Source organism: Teleopsis dalmanni, chromosome 2 (assembly GCF_002237135.1).
Source record: "Teleopsis dalmanni isolate 2A chromosome 2, ASM223713v2, whole genome shotgun sequence".
In the NCBI taxonomy this organism is placed as follows: domain Eukaryota; kingdom Metazoa; phylum Arthropoda; class Insecta; order Diptera; family Diopsidae; genus Teleopsis; species Teleopsis dalmanni.
In genome coordinates, this window is record NC_051847.1 from 161,331,215 (window position 1) to 161,342,634 (window position 11,420).

At 24.1% G+C, this 11,420-nt stretch overlaps 1 protein-coding gene across 1 annotated transcript; it reads right to left on the minus strand.

Moving 5' to 3' along the window:
* Positions 1 to 6,897: 6,897 nt before the first annotated feature.
* On the minus strand, positions 6,898 to 10,863 carry LOC119680936 (peroxisomal membrane protein 11C). The gene is made up of 5 exons (XM_038093968.1): positions 10,718 to 10,863; positions 8,058 to 8,240; positions 7,821 to 8,002; positions 7,692 to 7,748; positions 6,898 to 7,219 (listed from the first exon to the last, which is right to left on the minus strand). Exons 1-5 carry the CDS (start codon positions 10,775 to 10,777, stop codon positions 7,006 to 7,008), a joined length of 696 nt encoding a protein of 231 aa, XP_037949896.1. The 5' UTR covers positions 10,778 to 10,863; the 3' UTR covers positions 6,898 to 7,005.
* Positions 10,864 to 11,420: the final 557 nt, after the last annotated feature.

Genomic DNA, 11,420 nt, shown 5'->3' on the forward strand with positions numbered 1-11,420 from the left:
TCATAATTTGAATAGCAATTTTTAAGTTTTTCAATTAAAATATGAAAAACAAAGAAATAAAATCTATTCTTTGAATTTCATGAAATATAGAATTACATAGAAATACATAGAATAAAAAATTTGATTCTTATATTGCTCAATCATCACTATGTTTATGACAGTATCAATTAAATGAGTATGCTTCAACGATAATATACTTATAAAATATTAATATTATATTTTAGTATTCTGAATTGAATTTAAATTAAGAAATAAATTAAGATATATTATTATCAGAATCACTATAATTATCAATGAAGTAAAGAAGAATCTATGTTGCATTGATAATTTTTATCAAACTCGCTTTAATGAAAATTTTAAAACAGTTATTAGTAAAAAACGAGTATAAATAAATATAAATGTACTCATATACATATTTATACATATATATATATAAACTTATATAATTATAAACATATATAAGTAATGTATAAATTTACACAAAAGTATTCAATCATTTATACATATACATATATTTAATTAATTATAGGAAAAAGAATACATTATGGTGCTTTAGCTAAATTATATATATAAGATTTTCATATAAACGAAACTATAGTATGATTTTAAAAATGAAAAATAAGTTTATATGAATATATGAGTGTTGATTGAATGTGTGAAGAGTGTTAGATTATATAAAAATTTTAAACAGAAATTGTTAAAAATTAGAAGTGTATAATCAAATAATATATACAATATATAAGCATTTCTACATAATATAAATATAAACATGTGTATATATATATATACATATGTATATAAATGCATTTAGGAATTATAAAACATATAATTGTATAAGAATAGTGTTAAGTATATTTAACAAATCCAAACGTTTGGGTCTAATTGTGAAATAATTATTTTTATTATTATTATTTATTAAAAAATAGTGTATAAAAATAATATTTAAGCTATGCTTATTTTTCTTCTGTAGTTGTTTTATTTTTGCTACGAATTTTGTTGTTTTTTTTAAGATACAAACAGCTAATCCAAGTGTTGATTTAGTACGGTGCTTTATATAGTAACATTAAGAGCACTGTCTTGAAAATTATCTTACACCTATTTCTAATATATTGTCATTTTTCACACAAATAGTTATGCAAAAATATTATTTAATTTTTCTGAGATTGCTTAATTTGTGAAAATCGATTAGATTAAAAACAATATAATATAAGTTCGCATCGAATTCAGTATTTCATAAAAGTTTTCCAAATACCGAGCTAAGCTGGTACAATCCACAATCCTAATTTTTAGGGGTTGACTTTCAAGTTGCATGTCGGCCTTTAAGTTCTTCTTAGTGCTGTCTTTAGCTGTTTGTTGTGAACAGAAAAAACTCATAATTACATACCATGCTCTTTTATATACTATACTAATGTAAAATAAAAGTTTGATCATACTATTTTGTTATTCAGACTGCAGTTTTTGCTTTAAAGATTTAAAATATTTCAGATAAGCTAAAATCAACACAATAATATGCATAAAATATTTTCGAATAGAGTTTTTAGGTTTATTACTTATTATTTTTTTGCGGTTTCACGAAAAATGATTCTTTTAAAATCACTTATATATTAAACAATATATATGGTATTCACGATATCATGTAATGAACTTTATAACTGAGTAATATGATAACAGCACAGAGCTCACACGCGAAATCGTGAATACCCCTATATCAGTATGTCAGAAAAGTTATGCTATCGGGAAAATATTTTACATTTGTCTAGCGATATGTTTTTCTTTCGCTTTTATTAATATTACCAATTCAAAAATCTTTTGTTTATGCAATTACTAAATTAATAAAAACCATATAATATGCCACAAAGACCCAAACCGTAATAAAGTACCTTTCAAATCATAGATTTTCGAAGTTATTAAAAAAATGGAAATACGAGTAATAAACAATTCATGCATGCGAAAATATTTTTAATGGAAATTTTTAAATATAATTACAGAAGAAGCTTCCAAGTTTTCGATGTTTAATAATAAATTAAATAATTAAATTTATGATAATGAAAAGTTACTTCCTATATTTAAACAAAGATAAAAAAATATAAAATCTAATACTGTTTATCTTTTTCTACTTTGAGCAGTATTGGAAAAAAAATGGATGATGTTCATAACCAAAGTCTTAATATTATGTATTTTGCATAAAATTTTAACAAATTTTTAAATTTTATAAACATTGGTTATTCAAATATTTCACTACATATATAAAAACAAACAGAACTTAACTTTTATATCGATCGAAAATATTTATTTTAAAGTTAATACTTTTAAAAAATTAACACTTTTTACAAAAATTTTATCGGACTATAAAACTTTGGATATTCATTTTTAAATTGAATGATACATTTAGTCAAAAATTATTATAAAAATATATTATAAATATTTATATACGAGTACATATTTTTTAAACTAAATATATATACATATATATGCGTATTGAAAATGACCAAATAAATAACTAAATCTGATATAAATCTATATATATATAAAATTTATTTAAAATGCTTTTTAAATAAATATATATATATACATTAATAGATAAACACCAATATCAAACACGCTTCCTTTATAAAAAAATACATTAAATATAAGTGATTAAAGTATTATATAGTCAAGAAAACTTACCTATTATCTTCCCGATTTCTTTTATAAAATTACTATATAAAAGCTTAAGAGTATACCTTATAACTATTTCTATTTTAACAAATTATATTATTACAATTTTCCTCTTGTGCTTTTAAGTCAACCCTTAAATGCTGTTAATTATTGGGAACATACTCATATATTGTAATTATAATATGCAATAAAAAAATTAGATTAAGGTTGCCGTAAACAAACAACACAAAAATCTCATGTGAATTAATATGTTAAACTAAAAATTTTATTAGTTAAATAATAAAATGTACTAGCATAAATATAAAGAGCAAAACCTCTAGCCCAAATTCAAATAGATTTCGATCGAAAGAACTGGATATTGACGTATATGAGCATTTTCAGATTAAATTCAGCTGTTTTCAAATTGAACCAAAACATTTTTAAATTAAGACAAATGCTTTTTAACTAAAACGAAAGGATTTTATATACAAAAACAAAAAAAAACAATTTTTATAAAAAAATATATATATAAAATTTTAAAATTGAAGCAATAAGTTGTTTTAGTTTCATTAAATTAATATTCCATACACAATCTAAAACAATTTTATACTTAAACTATAAAAAATAAAACAAATTAAATAAATTTTATAATACACATGATATTAATTGAATGATAATGTATTTTTAAATTTTGATATTTTAAAATTATAATAATATAATATTACATTATAATGTATTATAATATTATATTATAATGTATTATAATATTATATTATTATAATATTATAATTTTATAAAAATTTGTTTTGTTTATATTGATTGATTATTTCGAAATTTAAACTGAATTTATTTAAGCAATAATTTATGATGGGCACATATTCCATAACCGGATACGACCATTTGCTTATATTAAACATTGGTGAATTTTTTTTTGGCAGTTATCAAAATGGCCGATTAATGTACTCAAATTTGCGTTTAATTTTATTGTCAATTATCCGTGCAACGAGTTAAATACATATTAACTATCCATCAATCAATTGATAATAATTATTTATTTAAAAAAAAATTTAGTAATTTTGGGTTCAGAATCGTTCTATTTTAAAACAGTTCAATTTAATAAAAATGCTAAAAACTCAAAATAAAAGTACTTAAATTATAGTTAATATTAAGGAATAAAAATGTTAAAAAATTATATAATTAATCATAGAACTAAAATATTCTAATTGTTTTCCCACCTTATACTGCAGAGTGCCATTTTAAAATAGCTTCCGATAAGTGCATAGTTCATAAATACGTTACGTATTAATACAAACTTACATTTATACAAAAATATATTATATATATAACATATAAATATGTATAAAAATATAAAGAAATATTAATAATTATATATATAATTAATTATATATAATTAATTTATAAATATATTATAATATATAATAACTATAGAGAAAATCAAAAAGTTAAAATTTCATTATATATATATAAAATATATTTATAATTAAACGATAATATATAATCGATATCGATAATAATTAAGTTCAAATATTTATGAAATCGTAAAGATTTTTTTGTTTGTTTCAAAACTATGAACCTTTTTTTTGGTTTAGATGTGGTTTTTCACCATATGAAGATAAATGATTTACTATATTTGGAAAAATATTTCAATGAGTGGTGATAACGCGATAACTCTTGGTACGAACGATAACTTTCGATAACTCTTTGAATGTAAAAAGCTCATTCAATTTAGAAAAATGCAATTCTTGAATGGTTTAAAAATTAATATTGATTATTTTAGTGAAATTACTTTTTTTATATATATTTTTGTTTTTCTGTCACTTTCTGACTACGCCAAAGACTCTTGGCATCTAATAAAGCGGATAACAGTGGTAATAAATAAATCTTTTGTGCTAATAATTGACACTAAACTAACATCAGACAGACAATCAGCCTTTAAATAAAGCTCAAAGGATTCGTGGTTGGAGAGATCCTAAAATACGACGGGCATAAAAGCTTTCCGCACACGTTTCTTTTCGTGATCTAGATCAAAGAATTTAAATAGAAGTTTCTCTCCTTTTGTAGGGAGCAAAGACTTTCAATTAGATATTAGTGCAAGCTTTAATGAATCGTCAGGTCAACTACCAATAAACTGAGCTCTGTCCTTTAGAAGATACTTTCACTATATTAAACTAATTTATATCGATTTGAATTTATAATTACTTCGGCAAAATTTAAAATATCCGAATAACATTTCCAATTTTACTAAATATTATTTTTGAAATAAAATTTTTGTAAATTGCAGTATCAACTAATGCTCAAGTGTAGATTATTAAACTCTGTAAAGCTAAATTTTTTCTTAGACAACTTTGTCATTATATATGAGGATATAAAAAAATACGTGCCTAGATAATAAAATGAATTTATATAAGTGGTATTCAGACTCTGAACTCGGTAACTCGTCAACTGTTCAGCGGTTACATATAATTAGTTATAAAAAAAAAAATAACTGCATGCAATCAAATTATATATAAAACTTAACTAAATGTCGAATTACAAAGTTATTAGTCTGGATACAGTTTTAGTATCCAGTAGAAACTTAGTCTCTACAGTGATCTAATTTTTTTGAAGACATATTTACAATGACGTTAAATAATATCATTTTAAATTAGTAAATTTAATACTGAACTGCTTCTACTCGTATCACTTGAAAATTACTCATCTAACTTGTCTATTCACAATTAGAATAGAAATTGAAATATATATTTTATCGACTACCACCAAACTTTTATATTTAATACTTTTAATTTTTTCTTTTTAACGGAAATAAAAATTTTAACATAACTAATATATTTAGTTATTTACTAAGCCATTTCTATTTCCATTTTTAATAAGTGTATTAATATATCTATTTTAAGTTCTATTTCTATTCAATTAATAAAATTGCTTACATTATAAATGGTAATTATTGTTGAAACATTTTTATGCAAAATTTATTGTTATCAAATTAAGTTAAATTATATAAAAAAACTAATCTAATTAAAGTACATATATATTTTATATATATTTATATATATAATAGCATATACAAAAAATTCTTAAATATTATTAAATCATAGATAGGAATAAAAAATAATATAGATTAACTCACTCATTAATAAGCGATATTTTTACAATAGCAAATACTTATACTGTTAAGATCTTATGTAGGAATGACATAAGTTTTTAAAATACAAATTGCAACATAATTAATAAAAAAAATAATAAAAATAATAAGAATACAATATAATGTAACAAACTATACGAAAAAACGAATCAAACAAATTGAGCTTATACAAAGCAGTTGTATACTAATCAAACTCTATATTTATTCGCAGATAAAGCAAATATCCAGCTATAAAAGAATGTTATAGTAATTAAATTGATATCATAAATGATTATTTGCAAAAAAAAAAAATGGTAATCAGTATCTATATATTGATATAAAATCAAGAATGCATTCGAATACAACATTCTTTAATACGATCCAAAATGAAAATGACAATACGTATATATGAGCCTATATGATAAGTTCTTGTAAGAAACTTCAAAATTTAATATCAATAATAAAATATATATACCAACTATCAAATCAAAAAAAAATCTTTCATTTAAATATTTGCAATACAATAAAATTACTAAGCTGTAATCTTCTCTTAATGGATTATAAAGAGACACTGTTTTAGTACTGTTTCATATATAGATATGTTCGTTAAGAAATTCGAATAAAAATTAAATTAGATATAAATTTTTCTCCCTAAGTATTAAGCCTATCTACTCTCATCTAGTTCCCTTAATTACTGGAATGAAGTTTTCACATTGCTGTGGAAATCTTCTCCATTGATTCTTAAGAGGTGGGTTTTAGTGGGTTCAAGTCTCATTTTGTCTCGCAAAAATATAACCCGTTGTAACAAAATTTCTAATTACTTTCGGAATTTGTTCAATTACTAATTTCAACCGAAATCGTTTAGTCACACAAGATACTTGTACAAGATAAAGATACTTGTATTTAAAAAAAAAAAACAAGAAGAAAAGTATTACATCCCTTCAAGATGTAATACAATAAACACTATATTATTCATAATCTAATAATCAATAAATTGAAAATCAATAAAATTAATTTTTACAGTGAAATAAAATTGAATATATATTTCATTATAATATTTTTGACATAATTTATTATATAAATTATTTTGGAACTTAATATTATTTTTTTTTTTTTTTTTTAAACTTGTAATTGCACAGTAACTTGCAGATCTAACACTTTACATTTACAGCAACAAAATCAACAATTTTATAAAACTAATTCTGATAAAAAATTTGAACGAAAATTTATTTATTTAATTTTCGTTTTGCAAATATTTGATAAATGCCTAACAACGCACTAGTCGTTCCAACAGCTCCAACTTGAAATGTTGATAATTTGCCACCCCATAGAAATCCTTTAGGCAAAGTGCTCACAGCATGAACAAAATCTAGACTTAGTCGAAGTATGGAAAGCATCTCAATCCTGTGTTTCTTAATCGCTTTCTCATATGCATCGAGTCTAAAAAAGAATGGGAAAGAAAAAATGATACATATATTATATTATATGTTTAATATTATATTATTTAATGTTTTAATGATTCAAATTTAATAACAATTTAATTCATAGTTTTAAGGATGTCAATACTTTCTTTTAGTAGTTAAGTAGTTTTAGTAGTTTTAGGGAATTTGTGTAGAATCACAATACTTAGCAAATGTTATATATTGAATTTACAGTTTATATACTTATAAAGTTATTACTAACTTACATACATTTATACATTATCTTAGTTTTAATATGAAATATAATTAGCTGCTTATAAAAAATATTTTTTATATTTTTTAAACTATATTTTAAACGAAATAAAAAAAAAATTATTTTTTCAGAAATATATTTTAAACATATATTTAAAAAAAAAACAGTTTTCTAAAAATATCCCTAACTTTCTTTATTGTAAATGTCATATTTGGATTTGTTTATAATTTCATTTTACCTTTTTACATCTACAGCATTTAATTTTTGTTGATTTAAAGAGAAGGCTCGTAATGTTCTACAAAAATAATCAAATTCAAAAATTTATAAAAATTAAATACTATTTGATGATTCAAGGCTTTACACTTACCTCATAAGATTCAGATGTACTGAAAGCACCCAAAACACAGAATTGAGTACATCCCACTTATCGGAATTTTTTATTTTCACTATATCATGTTCTGATAGCCAACAAATTTTTTCGATTGGATAATATAGAATATCAACAATATTAGCTGTCACGCCCAAAACTGCCATTAATAAATCCGGTTCCTAGTTTAGAAATGCATATGTAATATATACGCCTTTTTACGAAAATTTATCTTACATTTCTTCCCAAACCATATTCCTTAGCGTACTGAATCATGGATATATCATCTATAAGTCGTAATGTAGCACGCGCTCCTGATATGCGAGAACTTATAATACCATATGGTTTTGATAATGTCGAGTTTTTGCTCGCATAATAGCCTGATACCAGCTTTGCACTGTAACATAGTGCTTTCATTACCTAAAATTTATTATACAATATTTATTAAGTTCTACTGTACTAAAATTGTTAATAAAAGATGGGAAGACTTAACAATATGCAAGCACCTGTATGCAATCTGACTACGTTCCGATAGAAGGATATCCAAAATTCTCATTGAAATACCTCGTAGAGATAATAGCCTTTTGGTAGGTTTACTTACAGGTCACTGTAAACTAGGGAAACATGCTAAAAGATTAGGTCTCCCTTTGAATCAAATCTGTCGCAACTGTGAGGAAGACGATAAGTGTGGCTCTAATCTACTATGTTTTTGCTCAGCTCATGCACGGCGGCGACTTAATACCCACTCTTTGGGATCTTGATCTATTCCTAACCTGACACTAAATAGCATTTTAGGCTTCGCTAAAGGCTCTAGATGGTTTTAAACCCCGAATTTTTTCTAATTATACGGTAACATAATGGGCCAATAGACCTAAGTGAAATCAACAGGGATCGCTAGTATAACCTAACCTATTAAGTTTTAATTAGTAATACATAAATTGCAGAGACTTCAATTTCTGACGACCAATCAATATAATCACAAAAATACTGATGTTAGATATATGGTGGTATCCGAAACAGCTTTATGGTCAACCCAAGAATTAAATATTATTTAATTAAAAGTTAAAAATATGTTTTGTCTTTAAAAACTTCCCTATTACCCTCTTTTCTAGTAGAAATAGATTTCTTGTCATAGGATAAAAATATTTTTTAAATAAAATTTTTTGTATAAACAATGAATTAAATTGTTTTATGAGGTTTTCTAGAATAATTTAAAGGTATTATCATAATTTTATTCTATTCTTGTGAAATATATTACATATTCTGTCGACACTTTATTATGTTGAGGCTAGTTCAGTCAGTGCACTTGAGCACTTTTACTCTCTGTTAACTGCGAAGTTTCTTCATAACCCCTCTCAACACCTTGACTGGATTATTGTTTATCACTTCATTAGACTAAGCAATAACTGACCTCAGATCTGCATACCTCCTCGAGGAGCCGGTAACCATTCAGAGATTCGATAATGCGGTGTTGGTAAGCCTGTCAGTTTTCGTAAATAATGTCATTCATCCTAACGTACCATGGTACCTTGAAAAGTCTTCTCAGAGCCTGCCAGTTTTCGTAAATAATTTCATTCATCCAAGGTACCATGGTACCTTGAAAAGTCTTCTCAGAGTTTTGTGCAATTTTTAACTGGCGAATAGTAGAGTTTGAAGCCTAGCTGAACGCTACACATCCATATAGAAGTGACGGTCGAAATTTTTAGTTATATATCAAAGTAAAAGAATTTACTTTACAAACGATATCAATACAATTTAAAGCAATTTACTCGTATATCTGGTATTTAAATTTAAGAGCGTTATTTTTAGAATTCAACGAAAACTTATTGTTGCCGTTACGTGGGTATATGTAGTTATTGTTATTATTGCTCTAATGTTTATTTATGTATGCGATAAGAGTAAATATCAAAGTTATCTAAGAAGTTTTTTTTATTTTTATAAGATATTAGAAGTTTGAATAAAGATTTTTATAAAAATAGAAGATATTGATACAGGGAAATATCTGATGAGTGTATATCGATTTTAAGTTTAATTTCTATCAAGTCTCAAAAATCCTTATAGGTTTCAGTAATGACAGGAATTGCGTAGTAGCTGTACATTTTTACCATTTCATCATCCGAGATCAGATAAATTTGTTATTTAGGAAGAAGCATGATTCTAATTCCTTAAAGTAACTGCGAGTTATAATTTAGTAATTAATTAAAATAGCTAATAAAAGCGATTATACTATGCACGGCTATACATTTATTTAACATAATGTATAATGCGTAAAGATGAAGCATAAAGTAAAACCAATGAATGATTGTTTAACATTCATAATCATTTATAAAAATGTATTTAATTAACAAATACAATGAGTGAAAGGTGTTTATTTAATAGTGTTTGCAATTACTTTAAATTTGTTGCTATGGGATACAAGGTAAAACTTGCTTTGACCTTTAAACAGTCGACAAAGGCAGATTGGTAAAAGATAATTGATTCATGTAGCGATATATTCAATATATATCGGGTATTAAAGTAAATCAATTATTATTGTAAGTGTATATTAATTTTTTAAACTCACTCTTTAATATTGAGTTACTTAATATTTGGTTGTAATATTTATTAAATATTATTAGTTACTATTTTTGTTATCTTTTATGTGAAACATATTTGAGAGTATAATATAATTAATATGAAATACATTTTTATATGCTTATAGCAGTTTATTTATCATATCAGCTAGTTTGGTCAGTAACTTTCAACCAAAGTAGAAGAAACCTGTTGGGCCACATTAGACACGACTAAAGTCAAGTACAACATTTTTCTATCTTAAGGCAATTCATATCTTAACTCAAAGAAATAATTAAAAATATTCATAACTTTATTAAACCCATTTCTTTAATGGTAGTACGCACCTTATCTCTTCCACCATAGGTATCAATTATTTCACAAAACTCATTCAATTTATCTGACATACTTCTTGTTAATCAAGTTATTTTTGTCTTTTAACAATTTCCTACAATACTCAACTGCTATCTAAATTAACCACATCACAATGAAGTGCAAATGTAAACAAATAAGTAGTTATAAACAACTTAAACGTCAAAAACAGCTGAGCTTCAGTGTTGTAAAACAACATTTGTACATATATTTTCAATAAATTCAAAATGTTTGAAGACATATTCGCATTTATTAAACTTTATTTAAACAACAAAATTTCAAAAATTCAGTAGGGTCATTATATGTAGTCACAGTTACACCCACGTTCTATCTTCGCGTTTTGTGCATGTGATGTTTTGGTTTGTTATGATTGCAGTCACGTCAGGAATGCTACGTCACGTACTCAGCGTTGCAAAATTTTAACACTATTTTATTAACTTTTAGGAAAAAGTACGTTGTTTGATTAAAGGAATTATAGATTAAGTATATCTGCATTTTTATTCTACACCGTTTACTTTGGACATTGGAGATTTCTTTTGACAATTCTTTTATTTTGCTTCTTTAATGTTTGAAAAAATTATGAAGAATTTTTAAATACATAATGAGTGGACAAAATGTTTCAAATAAAAATATATCTGTAAAAGGATACTATTTATTCAATAAAATATATTTAAGTGC

Bases quoted from the DNA above. Each gene is read 5' to 3' on its own strand.
- LOC119680936 (XM_038093968.1), bottom strand. From the start codon at position 10,777: ATGTCAGATAAATTGAATGAGTTTTGTGAAATAATTGATACCTATGGT. The intron at 8,241-10,717 runs GTGCGTACTACC...AATAAATTTTAG, and splicing joins CCTATGGTGGAAGAGATAAG to GTAATGAAAGCACTATGTTA. The intron at 8,003-8,057 runs GTAAGATAAATT...TTTCTAAACTAG, and splicing joins AATATGGTTTGGGAAGAAAT to GAACCGGATTTATTAATGGC.